At 41.7% G+C, this 19,811-nt stretch overlaps 1 protein-coding gene across 6 annotated transcripts in view; it reads left to right on the top strand.

Annotated features, from left to right (window-relative positions):
• Positions 1–19,811, top strand: part of FAT3 (FAT atypical cadherin 3) — a 994,495-nt gene that overhangs the window by 806,507 nt on the left and 168,177 nt on the right. For all 6 annotated transcript variants that reach the window (XM_077484996.1, XM_077484994.1, XM_077484992.1 and 3 more), the window contains one exon: positions 7,994–12,067. In XM_077484996.1, coding sequence (XP_077341122.1) covers positions 7,994–12,067 — 4,074 coding nt within the window. The remainder of the gene's footprint in view (positions 1–7,993; positions 12,068–19,811) is intronic.

Below are 19,811 nucleotides of genomic sequence, written 5' to 3'. Positions count from 1 at the left end.
TTACTGTAAAGTGGCCCAGCGAGCCAGGCTTCTTACCCATTTAAAGTTTGAGAATGGGTACTGTTCTGGGGACAACCTTTTCACCCTACAAGAAGTGAAGGAAACTGTTCAACAGCAACACAGACAGAAGTAAAGCTTTTCCTAAATTTAAGTAGGGTAAAGTGAGAACCAGTATCATTGCAAATACTCCTTCACTTCCTGTCTGATAAAAGGTTTCCCCCCTAATGGAGCCTGGATAAGCAGTAAAACCTGAAAGTGGTTCTACCTATTCTTTACTCTATTCTTAATTTAAAATGTTACTCATATCATTTTTTTGTTTTTTTTTGTTAAAAATAACAAATTATATTTATCTGCTCTGTGTAATGGTTTTGCACAGAGCAGCCCAGATCCTCCTCTTCTTGGGTCCCTCAACAGGGTGCTCCTGGCCTCTCCCTCCTGGCGAGTGACCCCAAAGCAGGCAGCTTACTATGGGGGCACCCAAGCCAAGGCCCCAGCTCCCTGTGTCCATTCAGACACAGAGCCACGGGCTGGCCCCGCCCCCTCTCTCTTCTCATCAGCTCACTGAGTTTGATTAACAGCAGCGGGATCCAATGGCAATGAGGAGGGAAAATCCTGGACAGCTGCGCCTCTCGTGCAACATCACTGGATCGAGATGGGCTCAGGTAAGTATTATGTGGGCTGAGGGGGGCTGCTAGACACAGAAGGCTTTTTATCTTAATGCAAATAATGCATTAGAAAAAAAAACAAAAAAAAAAAACTTCTGCCTTTACAACCACTTAAAAAAATGGATGTAGGTAAATGTAGGATGTCTAGTAAATGTTCCAACAAACAGACCAATGAATAGGAAATGCATGTGCTTTTTTTTTTTTTTGCCTTTGTAACCATAGGCATGTACATGGGGTAGGGCACACCCTAATCACCTTGTGCAGCGCTGATTTCCCCCTGCTGCCTGGGTACCCCGAGTCCCACCCCCCACAGCACTTCCAGATTCCCTCCTCTTCTCTCTCCCTGCCTGCTGTGGGGGATATATCAGGATGGAGAGTGGGGAAAGAGGCTGGTAAATATGTCATTTACCAGCCCCTTCATTATCTGAATGAATACAGTGAGTGATTGGTGCTGATCACTCCTGTGTCCAATCATAACTAAGCATTGTAAACTGTGTTTGTGAAGGAACAGGAAGCTGCTTAGCACAGAGCACTTGCCATTTGTTCACTGTCCAATGCAGCTGACGCTGCAGAAAAAGAAACTAGGGAATTCAACAGGGCTCCTAAAAAATTGTAAAAAAAAATTAAATAATAAAAAATATAAAATAAAAGAATATAAAAAAGAATTTAGAAAATTGTAAAAAAATAATAATAAATATAAAAAACTTCTGACAACGCCCACTGCCCTTCTGATGCCGTCTACTGCTCTACTGACATTGTCCTTGTTTCAATACATTTTTAAATGTTTTCTTACATTATTTATAATAATGTTTGTGTGTGTGTAAACTTTGGGATTATGAACACCCTAATGCAATAGGCTCCGCACACCTATGTTTGTAACACATTTTCTCTGCGGAAAATCTGTGTTCTTGAAGCTTCTTCATCACTTATGCTTGGATTAAAAAAAAAAAGTGTAAAATGCATGTTAAAGGGCAACTCTACCTTTTGAAAAGAAAGAAAGGACCCACACTATGGAAATAAGGAATATGTAAAAATATAATAGGGCTGCTACTAAAGTGAAAGGTGAAAGACCCCGATAAATGCAAAACAATTTAAATTAAACTCAGTGCTGCTCCTATAGCTCAAGCCAGTATAGTATTAAGGAAACCTATATCAACATATGATATGGCTTAACGCCATAGTATAAAGGGCTCATGGCAAATATAAAGTGCAAAAAAAATAATATATATAAAGTGCAATCATATAAAGTCCATCCAATATGGTATACTGAACTTGTAAACAGTTAACCCTTGTACACACGGTCGGACATTCCGACAACAAAATCCGTCGGATTTTTTCCAACGGATTTTGTCCGAAACTGGTGTTGCATACACACGGTCGGACAAAGTTGTTGGAAAATCTGTTCGTTCGTAACGTGATGACATTATTTAGTTACGACGGGACTACGTTCAGGCTAGTAGCCAATAGCTTTGGTCTTGTAATTTGATCTGAGCATGCGTGGCACTTTGTCTGATCTGAATTCTCTACAAACGATCAGACAAAGTCCGATCGGATCATGTTGTCGGAAATTTTTTTTATCCAGCTCTCAAACTTTGTTGGTCGGACGTTGTGACAGAAAAAGTCAGATGAAGCCAACACATGGTCGGATTATCCGACAACGCGGTTTGATCGGACATTTTCCGTTGGAATGTCTGACCATGTGTACAAGGGCTAATAGTGGTGGTTCTCAGGTGACTGTTCTTGCTCCCCTCCTGGGTCTCCACTCACCAGAAAAAGGCTATAAATATGCCTGTTAGTATCTCCAGATCAGTATCTCCCATCACTGGTAACTGGATTGTATGGCAACTACATAGGGATAACTCCTATCTTCCACTGGTACGATTAAAACATATGGATATTCTCAAACCCTCCCATCTTTCTCAGTGATCAGCACCCATAAGGATGTATGGCAATGAAGGGAAAAGAGTATATATAGTGTAATACTGTGAGGTTTATTCCTAAAATCCAGAAAAAATACACTTATATCAAAATCTTTAAAACATGCAGAGAAACGCCACATTGGCATGCAAACAATGGTCACTAGGTCTGCTCATATTGACGCGTTTCAACCCTCACACTGAGCATCATCAGAAGCTGCATATGGTGGGCACAGAAGCTGCATATAATGGGCACAGAGGCTGCATATGATGGGTACAGAAGCTGCATATAGTGGGTACAGAAGCTGCATATGGTGGGCACAGAGGCTGCATATGATGGGCACAGAAGCTGCATATGATGGGCACAGAAGCTGCAGATGGTGTGCACAGAAGCTGCAGATGGTGTGCACAGAAGCTGCAGATGGTGGGCACAGAAGCTGCATATGATGGGCACAGAAGCTGCATATGGTGGGCACAGTGGCTGCATATGGTGGGCACAGAAGCTGCATATGATGGGAACAAAAGCTGAATATAGTGGGCACAGAAGCTGCATATAATGGGAACAAAAGCTGAATATAGTGGGCACAGAAGCTGCATATGGTGTGCACAGAGGCTGCATATGATAGGCACAGTGGCAGCATATGATGGCACAGTGGCTGCATATGGTGGGCACAGTGGCTGCATTTTATGGGCACAGTGGCTGCAATTGATGGCACAGTGAGGCTGCAATTGATAGGGTTTTTTTTTTCAGAATTTTTCAGTTTGTTTGCACCCCCCCCCCCCCCCCCCCCAAAAAAAAAAATTTGAGCACCATCCGCCACTGGTGTTAATCCATGCATTTGTAAGAAAAACTTTTTAAAATACTACATACAGACTCCATGGCAGCGATCAGTAACTGAACCCGATACAGATTAGCCAGCACGGTGCTAGTTTATCTTGTAGACATTGTACATGAAATTTCAGCTCAGATTCCAGTAGTGAATTTGTCTCTGTACAGTAATAACTCCCTCTGTGTCTGTGAAATCGGAAACTTTTCCTTTTTTTTGTTTTTAAAAGCGTAATTGTAAAAAATAAGAGTCAGACAAAGTAGAAAGTTAGTGAGGAGCTGAAGCAGGGATTTCATTGCTCTGTATACTACTGCTGGGTCCCCGGAGTTCTATATTAATGCCCCATCGGATTCTGAATTCCTCTTATTTATTTCCCAACCTAGTCCACACTTGGCAGCTGTTTTATGAATTAGAATTTATTGGGTTTTAAGGCTACGTGGACTTTGTTCACATTTCCTCTTTCAGAGACTTATGAAGAGACATTAGGCTCAGCTCACAAGGACAGACTATGTTTTTTTTTTTTTATTGAAAATTGATTTTTCAGATTATTAAAGGCATTACCCCGAGGATCATATATGTTTACTATATACATTTTATATTTACCACATCCTATTGTTTTAGCTAGTTTTTAATACATATACATTATTTACATGGACTATTGCTCTTTAGAATTGATGTAAAGCCTAAACATTTTTTACCTTAATTCATTCCTTGTATTAAGTTAAAAGATGTTTAGTTGTCAGCATCGTCCCCTCAGCCCCCCTTTACTTACCTGAGCCCTCATTCGATCCAGCACTGTGCACGTCTGCAGCTCTTCTCTCCCCTCACTTCCAGGTCTTGCTGGCTTTGCTGGGGCACTGGGAGCCTTTGGCTCCCAGTGCTGTTAATTAAAGCCAGCGACGAGGGAGCGGGGGCAGGGCCAAGTCCCGCACTGTCTGTGTCAATGGACACAGCAGCAGTGCTCGGGAGCAAGCACACATGAGTCCCTCCCATGGGAAGCAGCTTCCCATGGGGGCACTGGACAAAGGGGAGGGATCTAGAGCGCCAGTGGGGGACCCGAATAGAAAAGATATGCAATTCTGTAAGTATAGATATGTTTGTTATTTTTTGTTTTTTATTTACCTTTACAATCCCTTTAAAATACTATTGGTTTAAATTAGAAGTAGAAGTAGAAATTTTGCATTTTAAAGTGGTATTAAAGAGGAAGTAAACCCTGATGGGTTTACTTCCTCTTTCATTCCCTGCAAAGGCAAAGCATAATGGACTACTATGCATCGCATAGTAGCCCATTATGTGTCACTTACCTGACACAGGAGCCAGCGAAGTCACCGCTGTCCCCTGTAGTCCGCCGCATCCATCTTTTCGGTGGGGTCTCGCAGCTCCGCCGCTGTCATTCGGCGGAGCCGCGATGACGTCACTCCTGCGCATGCGCACGGGAGCCGACGCGCGCGGCAGCTCCATTGTTGGAAATGCCGCGTTCAGTGCGCCTGCGCGCCGCTGTCTACGGCGCATGTGCCGTAGACAGCGGTGCCTGTCTTCAGGCAAATATCTCCTAAACCGTATAGGTTTAGGAGATATTTCTTGGACCTACAGGTAAGCCTTAATCTAGGCTTACCTGTAGGTCAAAGTGGTTTGTAAGGGTTTACAACCACTTTAAACTCAATTCAAAAATATATTGCAGTTTACCATTCATTAGATGTGGTGGCTGCATGCGTTTTCTTTCTTTTTTTTTTTTTTTTTTTCCCCTCTGTTTTCACCTGTTGATCTAGCCAGTAACACACCTCCTGTATTATGCCACGTACACATGATCAGACATTCCGACAACAAAATCCATGGGATTTTTTCAGACGGATGTTGGCTCAAATTTGTCTTGCATACACACGGTCACACAAAGTTGGTCAGAAATTCCAAACATCAAGAACGCGGTGACCTACAACATGTATGATGAGCCGAGAAAAATGAAGTTCAATAGCCAGTGCGGCTCTTCTGCTTGATTCCGAGCATGCGTGGAACTTTGTGCGTCGGAATTGTGTACACGCGATCGGAATTTCCGACAACGGATTTAGTTGTCGGAAAATATGAGAAGCAGATCTCAAATTTTGTGCGACAGAAATTCCGATGGAAAATGTCCGATGTAGCCTACACATGGTTGGAATTTCTGACCTTGTGTACGGGGCATAAGAGTTCATGTGTGATTGGCTCACTGCTTTTCACTCCCAGAGGGTTATTCACTTCTAAACGGATGCTGACCCTGCATCTTTCCTCATTAGAAAACTGCAAGCGCATCAGCTTAATAATTAAAAAGTCACTCCCATTCAGATTCACTCCACAGACAACAAACTGTTTCTTCAGAGCAGAAATGCGTAGGAATCAAAAAAAAGTTTGTTGAAATTGTTGCACTGTACTTTGATGATCCACATGGGAATTTTTTTCCCAACCAAGTGGAGTGACTATTTAAGGCTACAGATATTTCTGAATATCAAGCAGGAAAAGCAGATGTATTGAGTTGGTGACAATAGAGGGCCACTGGATGTTTTGGGGGTAAGAAATCCATGAGGAACCTTGTGTCTAGTGGATATCTGGGGATGGTAACAGTTGCCAATTCAGAGACAGTCCAGTAGGCACCAGAGATACACCTAGTGCACTCAACAGCACGCCTGGTTGGACAAACGTCCATTTGTTTTCTCTACAATAGATGTATGTGTGAGGTCACTTTTTCTATAAAGAGTGTGGCTGTTACTCAGTTATGCCAGCACAGAGCACTGGATTGGTGTAAAATTTCATAATGTTTTACCAGTGCAACAGTCCCCCCCTCCCCCTAGCTGGGGGAATTGCATGTGGACAGAGCAGGTGATCAGTGCGGCGGGTGGGGAGGGGGAATACCTGGAACTAATCTTTTGTGGCTCATCCTGCGGTAGCTGAAAGCCAGCTGCAAGCCAAGGTAAGCCACAAAAGATTAGTTCCAGGTATTTCCCCCACCCGCCACACTAATCGCTATTGAAATTCCCTCAATGCCTGGGCCCCTCTGTGTGCCCACCCTCCCTATCTCCCACCCCCCATTGTCGCACCCCCTATTCCTGCAGCGCTGCTGGCTTCCCTTCTCTGCCACCGGCAGCAGTTGCAAGTACACAGGGGGAATCTTCAGGATGGAGAGTAGGAAAGGGGCTGGTAAATATATAATTTACTGGCCCCTTCCTTTTCTTAGTGAACATATAATCACACACATAGGTTGGACTTGATGGACTTGTGTCTTTTTTCAACCTCTCCTACTATGTAACTATGTAACACAGTGAGTGATTGGAACTGATCACTCAGTGTATTCATTCATAACTGAAGCATAGTAAACTGCGACTGCTATGCTTTAGGTTATGAATGAAGCAGAACATTTGTCTCCTGTTCATTCGTCCGCAGTGCAGCTAAGGCTGCAGAAAGAAACTGGTTAATGTGTTTCCTCAGTCCCTTTCCCTGTCTCAAAAATGAGATTTCTGGGAGTCTCTTTAGACCCCTGATATCACACATCATAAATTATATAAAATCTATACAGAGTCAAATTCATAATACCAAACAAATACAACAAAGTCTGTACAAGGTACTATATTATATCTTCCTTACATTCTTACTTTGAGCCTAATGAGGACTTTAAAAACCATTGGCACTGTTGAACTGTAAGTGACTTTCTTTGAGAGTCCGAGCATACTGGGCAGGTACCTTCAGGAGCCGTGGTTTTAGCAGAAGTCAGACAGAAAAATTGTGAGCCAGTGACCTCTTATGATTTCTTTCAATTTAGTCAGCTTCTTATTGGAGCTACATTACTTCTTTACAGCCATAGACATCTCCAGTTTTAGCCAATTCCTGCTGAATTGGCTGAAACTTGTGCCATGAGCGGCCATATAAGTGCCATGCAGCTCAACAAAGTCAAGTGGAAAATGACTGGCCAGTTGGTGACTGCATCCTATCAAAATGCAGTCACTGGTTTGCAGCACCGTGGCTGTCTGAATGCAATAGACAGGAGTGGAAATTCCTCCATCCACGTTATTTTACGGGCTAAACAAGATAATTGAGCTGTGCTACTGTAATATTGAAAGTCATTTGCATTGACAAGAAATTGGTAGGTTATTAAAACCCCTGCCCCATATTATAGATACAGCATTACACGTTTTCTTTGCTGCACTAAGCAATAAAAAAAAGGGCGTATGTCTGAAAGAAACGAACTCACTGTAAAAAATAAATAAATAAATTAAATAAGTAAAATAAATCAAGAAGTACTTATTTAACACCACATGTACAGTATTACCAGTAAAATGCACGCGTCTATATATTGTAATTGCAAATAATAAACCACTCGTTCAGCTTTGTAACAAATTCTCATAAGTGACCTGATCCTTCACACCTCACTAAGCAAATCATCTAACACGGGTGACACGCAATAGCCTGCTATCCATCTTGTAACAGAGCGTCCTTGTGTTTTAAAGCTGTACTGATCATGATATATAAATTGATGTGTCTGAGTGCCACAAAATTGGATAGCTGTATGTTATGTATCTAATGCTGTAACATTTTTTTCTTTCTCTCTCTCTTTTTTTAGGTAACACTGCAAATACATTTAAAATTGAGCCAGTATTGGGCATCATCACCGTTGCCAAGGAACCAGACATGTCCACGATGGGTCAGTTTGTGCTGTCTGTCAAAGTAACTGACCGCGGGAGTCCACCTCTTTCTGCTGCTGCCATTGTGAGGATTTCACTGTCTTTGTCTGACAATTCCAACCCAAAGTTCACGCAGAACGAGTACCAGGCTGAGGTTCAAGAAAACGTGGATGTAGGAACACCGGTTGTATTAGTGTCAGCAATAAGCCAATCCACATTAGTTTATGAGATCAGAGTTGGGAATGCCGAAGGAGCCTTCACAATTAACCCCTATTCTGGAGTTATAACGACTCAAAAAGCACTTGATTTTGAGCAGATACCATCTTACCAGCTCATCATTCAAGCTACAAACATGGCAGGCATGGCTTCCAACACCACTGTCAATATTCAGATTCTTGACCAAAATGACAATGCACCGGTGTTCCTCAGTTCCCAATATATTGGTAGTATCAGTGAAGCAGCCCCGATCAACAGCATAGTTCGGAACTCTGACAAATCTCCATTGGTCATAAGAGCAACCGATGCTGATAGCAACCAGAACGCCTTGCTTGTGTACCAGATTGTGGAATCAACAGCCAAAAAGTACTTCACTGTGGATTCCAGCACTGGTGCGATCAGAACTATAGCCTATCTGGACCATGAAACCATAGCATATTTCCACTTTCATGTGCATGTAAGAGATAGTGGAAGTCCCCAACTTACTGCCGAAAGTCCAGTTGAAGTCTCTATTGATGTAAGTGATGTTAATGATAACCCTCCGGTGTTCACAGAAGCAGTATTTGAAACAACCTTACTTCTACCAACCTATGCCGGTGTTGAAGTCCTACAGGTCAGTGCACGTGATCCTGATCTAGCCATTCCGCCAGAGCTGAGTTATACCCTAACTGAAGGAAACTTAAACCATTTTGTAATTGACAGTAACAGTGGAGTGATTACCGTAAAAAACAGCAGTTTATCTAAAGATCATTACATGCTAATGGTCAAAGTATCAGATGGGAAATTTTATAGCACTGCCATCGTAACCATATTAGTAAAAGAAGCCATGGACAGTGGTCTACATTTCACTCAAGACTTTTATTCAGCATCTATAGCAGAAAACACCACTAATGTTACAAAAATTGCTGTGGTAAATGCAGTGGGTCATCGCCTCAATGAGCCCATAAAGTATACAATATTGAACCCAGGAAATAAATTTAAGATTAAATCTACTTCTGGAGTTATCCAAACCACAGGAATCCCATTTGATAGAGAAAAAGAGGAGGTCTATGAGCTGGTAGTAGAAGCGAGTCGGGAATTAGATCATCTCCGCGTGGCACGGGTTGTTGTCAAGGTCAATATTGAAGATATAAATGATAATGCTCCATATTTTGTAGGTCTTCCATACTATGCTGCTGTACAGGTTGATGCTGAACCTGGGACTCTCATCTACAAAGTAACTGCCATAGACAAAGACAAAGGAAAAAATGGAGAGCTAACCTTTTATTTGGAAGATGACTATGGCCATTTTGAAATCGACAGGCAGAATGGCAGCGTGACATTAATGAAAATGTTTGACTCTGACATCTCCAACTTGGAGTACATACTAATTATAATTGCCAAAGATCTTGGCGATCCTTCTCTATCAGCATCTATTGAGCTTCCAGTTACTATTGTCAACAAAGCCATGCCAGTATTTGATAAGGCCTTTTATACGGCTACAGTAAATGAAGACGTTGTAATGAACACACCCATATTAAGTATTAATGCCACAAGCCCAGAAGGGCAGGGAATTATTTACACAATAGTGGATGGAGATCCATTTAACCAGTTTAATATAGATTTTGACACTGGGGTGCTAAGTGTCGTGAGTCCATTGGATTTTGAATTAAACCCATACTTTAAGTTGACTGTACGAGCCAGTGACTCACTTACCAGCGCACGGGCTGAGGTTATCGTTGACATCAGTGTCAATGATGTCAATGACAACCCTCCAGTGTTCCAGTTTTCATCATACAATGCAACCCTTTCAGAAAGCTCTTTAATTGGGACACCAGTCTTGCAAGTTGTTGCCACAGATGCAGACTCCGACAATAATAAAGCTATAAGGTATCAGATTGTCCAGGACATGTTCAACAACACTGATTCATTTCATATTGATAGCACAAGCGGTTTAATACTCACAGCTAGACTACTAGATCATGAGGTGTCACAGCAAAGCATCCTGAAAATCAGGGCAACGGATAACGGTTTCCCATCACTCAGCAGCGAGATGCTAGTTACAATCTACATAACAGATTTAAATGACAACCCTCCAATTTTCAATCAGTTGATTTATGAGTCTTACGTCAGTGAGCTTGCACCAAGAGGACATTTTGTCACCTGCGTCCAAGCATCGGATGCCGACAGCACTGACATTGATAGATTGGAATACAGCATTCTTTCTGGAAATGATCGCATGAACTTTGTTATGGATAGCAAAAGTGGTGTCATCACTCTATCTAGTCACCGCAAGCAACAAATGGAGCCAATGCACAGTTTAAATATTTCTGTCTCCGATGGGCTCTTTACCAGTACGGCACAGGTACACATAAAGATTCTCGGAGCAAATCTTTTTAGTCCTGTATTTGCACAAAGTGTTTATGTGACTGAAGTGAGAGAGAATGCTCCTGTTGGAACTAAAGTCATTTATGTCAAAGCAACCGATGGAGATTCAGGCATATATGGGCATGTTACCTACACAATAATTAACGACGTAGCCAAAAATAGATTTTACATTGACTCGTTGGGGCAAATTGTTACAACAGAGAGACTCGACAGAGAAAATCCACTTGAGCAGGACATCAATATATTTCTGCGTGCTTTGGATGGTGGAGGGCGAGCTGCCTTTTGCACAGTCCAAGTTCTAGTTGTAGATGAAAATGACAATGCTCCACAGTTTAAAGCTACTGAATATCGAGCAAGCGTTAAGGCAGATGTGGAGAAGGGCCACCTTGTCACCCAGGTCCAAGCCTTTGATGCAGATGATGGAGCAAATTCCAGAATTACTTACTCACTTTACAGTGAGGCCTCTGTGTCTGTAGCCGACCTTCTAGAAATCGATCCAGACAATGGCTGGATGGTTACAAAAGGCAGTTTTAACCAGCTGAAAAATACGGTGCTTTCCTTCTTCGTAAAAGCTGTAGATGGTGGAATTCCAATAAAACACTCTCTTATCCCTGTGTACATTCATGTTGTCCCCTCAGAAACTGTTCTACCTACATTCACCCAGCATCAGTACACCTTTGCAGTGCCAGAAGATACTGTGATAGGGACTACCATAGATTCCTTTAAGCTTACCCCAGTCCAAGATGCACTGTTCAGCACAGTCAACGGTGAATTTCCTGAAAATAACAAGGATAATATTTTTATCATTGACAAAGAGAGTGGAATGTTAAAGCTAGACAAAAAGGTTGACCATGAAACAACACCAGTGTTCCATTTCAAAGTAGCAGCCAGTGCACCTTTGGATAAAGTGGACATCTTAATAACCGTTGATGTGGAAATTAAGATCTTGGATCTAAATGACAATAAACCATTTTTCGACTCCACACACTATGAGGCAGTAATAATGGAGGGTATGCCTATAGGAACTAATGTTATGCAGGTGAAGGCATTTGATGCAGACTGGGGAGCCAATGGACAAGTCACGTACAGCCTTGTTTCTGAGAGGGAAAAAGACAAACTTCTGGAAACATTTACCATTGATTCAAATAATGGCTGGATCAGCACACTTAAGGAGCTAGACCATGAGAAAAATCCAACTTACACATTTACTGTGGTAGCATCTGACCTTGGAGAAACACTTTCTCTTTCTTCGTCTGCCATTGTTTCAGTAACCATCACAGATGTCAATGACAATGGTCCAGTCTTTGAGCAGGAAGTGTACAAAGGATCTATAAAAGAAAGTGATACACCAGGGGAGGTGGTGGCAATACTCAGTACCTGGGATGATGACACTTCTGATATTAATCGACAAGTCAGTTACCATATTACAGGTAAGTCTTTTAGAAAAAAATGTAAATATCTTGACTCAAAAAGCAAAGATTTGCTTTCTTATAGGAAAAATCTGCAAATGTTATTGTGCCTAAGTAGTAACTAAATTGACTATTTGCCTTGAATTCCACCCTAAAAATAGCAGTGTCGTTTTAATGCTTGGTTCATCTACCTCATAGCTGTATTTCTGCAATGTGAGAAGCACAGCTGTTTGTGTTTGCTACGCTCAAGAAATTTGGACTGAAATCTGGTGATGGCACTACCATGCTGCTCACTGTTCTCCTTGCTGGAGGGAAAGCTGTAGCGGAGGACCTGCAAAGCAATTCTATCCCTGCTACCTCTTCATTCATTCTGTTGATCTGTGATTTCTGTACCTCTCCTGTTGCTTTTTTAATATTACCACACTAGTCATCAGGGAGGCAGCTATGACATAAGAAAGCAAAGCCCTACTTTGCTGCCAAGATGCCTGGCTCCACATAGAGACACATTGCAGAGGAAGGCATAGTAAGCTAGTAATGGGAAAAATGTCTGATTAGCCCAATAAACAGTTGCCCTCTGCTTGCCTTTTTAGGTAAAATTTTAACAGTTCAGGTCCACTTTAATGAGTAAAAACATATATGCTTGTTCATCCAACTGCAGAGGTGAGATGTCCATGCCAGAGCTTATCTTACACCAGAAGGTCTGATGACTTCAATCATGTGCAACTGAAAAAATGCTTTTTGTTTTTATTTACTTGCATGTGATTGGGTATGCTTTGCAAAGTGAAGCTTCACCTCATTTACTAAGCTTTGAGGCAGCTGCACTTGTCTATTTTCCTTCAGTATATCAACCCCAAAATGTTCAAAGGCAGCAGGACTAAAACACCTTTTCATAAAAATGCTTCTCCAGGTTCTCTTTGGTTCTGTCTACATTTTGAGATGTCTAGGGGTGTCATGTGTCGGATTGAGGGGTTACTGATTGGGTTTGATTATCCTTCTCCTCAGCAAACATTGTTTGACCAAAATACCATGACCTTCACAGCTGTGTATCTTCTTGCATCAATATAAATTCATGTGTATATACAGCGGGTAAAATAAGTATTGAACACGTCACCATTTTTCTAGGTAAATGTATTTCTAAAGGTGCTATTGACATTTTCACTACATGTCGGTAAGTTAACAACCCATGCAATCCATACAAAGAAACCAAAACAAATAAGTTCAGAAATGAAAGTGGTAGTAAACTCTGTTCTACCACTTGTACCTACAGGCAAGCCTATAGTAAGGTACGTCTCTAGCACATTATGACATTGCCTTGCACGGATTTTTTTTTTTTTTTTTAAACAACTGTGGTTTACAACTGCTTTAAATTATGTTTAATAAAATGGAATGACAGTAAAAAAGTATTGAACACATAAGGGAAAGGAGGTGAAAAAAGGTATGGAAACCCAAGACACCAGCTGAAATCTATCAGTAATTAGAAAGCAATCCTGCCCCTTGTCAGTGTAAATTAATATCAGCTGGTTCAGTGTTGACTGATGGCCTATAAAAAGGTGTCTCATTACCAAGGTGTCACACAAGAAACATCTCATGATGGGTAAAAGCAAAGAGCTCTCTCGAGACCTTTGCAACCTTATTGTTGCAAAATATACTGATGGCGTTAGTTACAGAAGGATTTCGAAACTTGTGACTATTCCAGTGAGCACTGTTGGGGCCATAATCCAGAAGTGTAAAGAACATAATTTCACCATAAACCGGCCATGATCAGGTGCTCCTCACAAGATTTCTGACAGAGGAGTAAAAAGAATTATTAGAAAAGTTGTCCAAGAACCAAAGACCACTTGTGGAGAGCTTCAGAAAGACCTGGAACTAGCAGGTACAATTGTCTCAAAGAAAACAATAAGTAATGCACTCAACTGCCATGGTCTGTATGCACACTCACCACACAAGACTCTATTGCTAAGGAAAAAGCATGTTGAAGCTCATTTAAGTTTTTCTGTGCAACATTAAGACAAGCCTGTGAAATACTGGGAGAATATAACCTGTTCAGATGAGACCAAAATTGAACTCTTTGGATGCCATAATACACACCATGTTTGGAGGTCAAATGGCACTGCACATCACTCAAAAAACACCATACCAACAGTGAAGTTTGGACGTGGGAACATCATGGTGTGGGGCTGTTTTTCAGCATACAGTACTGGCAAACTTTGTCATTAAAGGGAGTATGAATGGAAAAATGTATCAAGATATTCTGCTGCCATCAACCAAGGTGATGAAGATGAAACTAGGGTGTTCATTTCAGCGAGACAATGATCCCAAACACAAAGCCACGGAAACTCTCAACTGCTTTCAAAGAAAGTAAAGCTACTAGAATGGCCAACCCAATCATCTGACTTGAATTCAATAGAAAATCTATGGAAAGAACTAACGATCAGAGTTCATAGAAGAGGCCCACAGAACCTTCAAGATTTGTGTGGAAGAATGGGCCAAAATCACACCTGAGCAATGTATGCGGCTAGTTCAGGTATCTTGAAGCTGCCATTACCAACAAAGGATTTTTTTACCAAGTATTAAAGTGGTTGTAAACCCTTACAACCAACTTTGACCTACAGGTAAGCCTACATTAAGGCTTACCTGTAGGTCCAAGAAATATCTCCTAAACCCACACGGTTTAGGAGATATTTGGTGAAAGACAGGTACCGCTGTCTACGGTGCATGCGCCTTAGACAGTGGCGCGCAGGCGCACTGAGCGCTCCGCGGTCAACAGCGATATGCCGTGAGTGGCGGCTCCCGTGCGCATGCGCCGGAGTGACGTCATCGCGGCTTCGTCGAATAACAGCGGCGGAGCAGCGAGACCCACGGAGAAGATGGCTGTGCCGGACTACAGGGGACAGCGGTAACTTCGCTGGCTCCTGTGTCAGGTAAGTGACACATAATGGACTACTATGCGTTGCATAGTAGTCCATTATGCTTTACCTTTGCAGGGAATGAAAGAGGAAGTAAACTCATCAGGGTTTACTTCCTCTTTAAATACATTTGTTAGCGTGTTCAATACATTTTCCCTGTGTCATTACATTTTATCACACATAACTTAGTTTCTGAACTTTGTCTTGGTTTCTTTGTATGTATGGATTGCATGGGTTGTTACCTACTGACATGTGGTGAATATTTCATGTCAATAGCACCTTTAGAAATATATTTACCTGGAAAAAGGATGACGCGTTCAATACTTATTTTATCCTATATATGTAGATCCACTTTTAGGCCCTCAGCAGATATTTGAAAAGAAGATCATTCATTTTAGCCCATTAGCATCCTATACCTATAATTGAAATATCATTTTTAAGTTGATTGACCATTTTTTTTTTCCTTTACTCAATAGACTTTGGCATCATAAAGACTTACCACAATATATGGCACACCTAAAAATAAACTGAAGATTTATTCATTTATTTATAAAAAAATTTAACAAGCCTTGTCAGTTTATGCTGCTGGAGTTGGCAGCTTCTTTAAACAAAATCTACTCATAGATCAAGATTAAGCAATGGAGAATTTAGAGTTCTCCCGTTGATTCATTGCACCTGGATACTCTGTAGAAATTGGCAAGCAACATGTTAATTTGATCTGCAGTAACGGGCCGGGACTCTAGTATTCTGCATAGTGCGAGTGATGAACTGTTTAACTTTTGGCTTCCAGGGAATGCATAAACAGATTGTGCGGAGTGCATGTAAATAACAGGAGGTAGAACTGGTACAACCAGGATAGGAATCTGGCCCCTGGGGAATATAACACTGAAGGTTCTGTAAAGTAATCTGTGTTGAATGTCTGTTCTGCTTGTGATGACAACTAGCGGTGCATATGTTAACTGAGGGCTCCCTGGCCTGTCAGCGACACACCAATAGGAGTGCCAAGGTTAAATGGCTTTATAAACACAAGTCCAGCTTTCATTAGAGCCCTAGTTCTTCTTCTTTGACATGGATATATTGATTTAATCAGCTTGAAGGCCTTGTTCATTTGAGTACCAGAGGGGGCCCTTGGAGGCTGCCAACCTCCTCCCCCAACCCGAACCTGGCTTGAGAGAACATGCTAAGCCAGACATCACAACACACACTTTGCCATCGATTGGCACGTCACTCTGCACTAACTCATTTGGGCAGTGTTGAAGTGCATCTCAACAGAGGCTATTACAGTGTGGGTCGTGGATAGTCTCCTGCATCCACCATCATGGGTTTTTCCAGTTTTGGATAAAGTTGTGAAGTTTAGACTGAGTCAGATTATTGCTATCTGTGTTCCCAATGGAGATGTCACCTTTTCTTCCCATCCCATGATTACCCAGAGGCTGGATTTACACCTTTGCATTTTTACTAGATACATTTTTCATTGAAATCTATAAAAAAAACATATAAAAATGCATCAATTTCAATAAAAAATGCATCAGGAGGAAACATGCATAGGACTGAATCCAGTATCCCCAACAGAGACAACAAATTGCCCAGCTCCAGCTAAAATGTGTCTGGTTCCTCTAACTTTCTGAGCAGCTAGAGGGACAGGATGTGGGAGCAAAACCCTCAATGGTAATAAATACAGCAATATACTATATACACATTATGGGATGTCAAATGTGATGGAACCCAGTCCAACCAGACGGGCGGCACAGTGGTGTAGCGGTTATCACTCTCACCTAGCAGTAAGAAGGTTTGAATCCCAACCACCACTCTACCTGCCTGGAGTTTGCATGTTCTCCCTGTGCCTGTGTGGATTTCCATCAGGTACTCCGGTTTCCTCCCACAAACCAAAGACATGCAGGTAGGTTAATTGGCTTCTGTCCAAAATTGGCCCTAGTATATGAATGAGGACCTTAGATTGTGGGCTCCTTGAGGGTAGGGACCAATGTGAGTGTGTAATGTACAGGGATAGGGACAATTTTAGACACTCAGGTTGGACTGGTGTCTTTATTCAACCTTACTAACTATGAAACTATGAAGTACATTTAGTAGCGTTTAGCCCACTTTTTTGGGCAAAATTAAGTTCTTTAACAGAAGGGTTGTCCTTGCAGCAGTACCGGTATCATAGAGCTTAGAGCATAAATGCTTCAGCCTCCTGGCTAATAAGGCCAGCTCCAACATTTAGTCTGTCTCCATTTTTTCTTAGGCTTTGGCCTGTTAGGTCACTTCCAGAAATACTCTGTGAACCTGCAGTACAACAGTCTCCTTGGGAGGGTGGAACCCTGAAAACTAGTCAGTTCTCACACCTTAAGGCCTGTGCACACCTGTGCAATCAATACGTTCTGTTTACCATCAAAATCAAGAGCCAAGCTTGGAGGCTTTAATCCACCCACCAATACTTTCCAAAGCCTCTGGGCTCCAGTACCCATACCAGGATTTCACAACCCTTGAGGGATCTCACAACCCTTGAGAAAACTTCAAAGCTAGTTTTCTCTTCTCAAAACAAGTATTCCAAAGCCCCTTAACCTGTATGGATGAGAACCCTGGGTGACATCAAACCCTTATGAAACAGTGACATGACTCTGTCTTGGCATGAAATATATCAGCCCACAGTGTCAAAGTGAGTACAGTAACACAGTGACATAAAAATGGATCTCATTATGTGTTCTAACAGAGCCAAGCCCCATTTTTTCTAGGTGGGCCAGTGTGATTTCCTGCATTTATTGTTGCAATGGCTAAAATCAGCTTTCAAAGGCTGGGCAGTGCATTATACTTACTGTATAGAGTTAGAAAGAGGTCATAGGCATGCACACAGGGTATGCCAGGGCACACCCTAATCATCCCGTGTGGTTTCCAATTCCCTATGTTTCCTCACTCCCCCCCTGCAGTGCTGCCAGCTTCCCTCCTCCCCTCTCAGAAGCAGGGAAGGGGCTGGTTAATGAAATATTTTTCTGAATTACCACAGTAATTGATCTGTACTGATCTCTCCTGTCTTCACTCTTAACTGAAGCATAGTAAACTATGTTTACTGCAAGCTGCGGAGAAGGGGACCGAGGAAGCTCTGTCCTCAGTTTCTTTCTCTGTCTCAAAAGTGAGTCATCAGGGATCTGTTTAGACCCTTGATATTTCACCAAAGCCCCATAAGAAGGCTCCTAAATAATAATAGTAATAAAATAATAAAAAACAATATTGTAAAAAATAATAAAAAAAACAAAAATTGAAAACAAAATGAAAAAAAGAAAAAACTACTGATACCAATCTTTACTCTTCTGACACCATCCACTGCACTGCTGATATACACATGTGTATTTGTGCTATGTGGTGTACACCCTAATGCAATAGGCTGCACATACCAATGAAAGAGATGCAAACTTTCACCCTTATTTACACATTTTTCCAATTAAAGGAGAAGCACATCAAAAGCTCATTTGGCTGTAGTTCTCCTGTGGATCACAGGAGTGCGGTTCGTTTTGCACTCCTGTGACCCATTTTCAGGAGAGAGTGGGCTGAAATCCGCTCTCTGCTGATGTCACAGAGTCAGTCCAGGCTCTGGCACCATCACAACCATGGAGTCGGGATCCGCCCACATGCCTGGACCAACACCTGGTTCAGCGTCTCAATGAGCCGCTGAGAGCCTGACCCGGCCACTCCTGTCCTCTCCACAGCCCAGCACTCCAGTGAGCGAGGGAGGGGCAGAGCAGAGAGCTGCTCATTGACAGTCAACAGCTCTCATCTCACGGAGCTGTGAGAACCAAGCGATCGGTGGTGTTTGATCACTCGGTTCTCAGTGAAGAGACACGGGGCACAGATGCAGCATCAGACCAATGCTGCATCCACCTAGGTAGGTATGAATCTACAAAAAACACATACTCTCTCTTTTAAGCACAATTTGAAAAATGTGTAAATGTGGGGTGAAAACATTTCTAAATAGACCCTAAATAGAATAAGTTTAGCAAAGCAGAAATTTTTTTTTCGTTTTGGTTTTAAACCATATTGAGGTAAGTACTGTAGTCATTTTAAGAGAGGGGTGGTAGGCTAATTTAGATCAGTGAAGTGGGGCAAAGAGAAAAAGAGCATTTGTGCACTCTCGTTACTTGTAGAAGTTCATATATTATCATTATTTTTATTGCTGGAAGCTTATAACTGCTTTATGTTGCAGCCCTATGCAAACTAAATAGGGATGGATAATTAATTTATACCTCATAAAGTTTGTCCTTCCCACTACATAATTGTTGAAATGCCTATAATTCCTTCTGTTAATCATCTTAATTAATAACCGCTATATGGGTTTTTTTTTTTTTTCTGTACATAAAACCTGCGTTTTGCATTACATTTTACCTTTTTGACCTCCACAATCTACATGGAAAATTACATGTTTCTATAATATAGAAATATTGCAATAATTGCTAAAACCACTGTAGAAGTGCAATTTATCAATAAACAACCTGAAAGCATAACCCATTAATGCAAATTTCACTTTCTCTGGAATATGCTGTTCATGCAACTCTGAAAATATGATATCGACATCCAGTGATTAAAATCTACATTGCTCACTCAGCAATCCTGCCACTTTATAAAACGAAAACTGGTTAAGCCACATCTGGAGTATTCTGTCCAGTTCTGGCACCAGTCCTCAGAAGGGATGTACTGGAACTGGTGAGAGTCCAAAGAAGGGCAACAAAACTATAGAGGGGACAGGAGGACCTCAATTATGAGGAACGACTGCAAACACTAAATCTATTCTCGCTGGAGAAGCGACGCTTGAGAGGGAACATGATAGCGATTTGCAAATACCTCAATGGCGATCCCAGCATAGGAAA

Source organism: Lithobates pipiens, unplaced genomic scaffold (assembly GCF_037356315.1).
Source record: "Lithobates pipiens isolate NorthernLeopardFrog02 unplaced genomic scaffold, aLitPip1_a1.2 Scaffold_17, whole genome shotgun sequence".
NCBI classification, from domain to species: Eukaryota; Metazoa; Chordata; class Amphibia; order Anura; family Ranidae; genus Lithobates; species Lithobates pipiens.
This window is presented reverse-complemented; position numbering and strand designations above follow the sequence as displayed.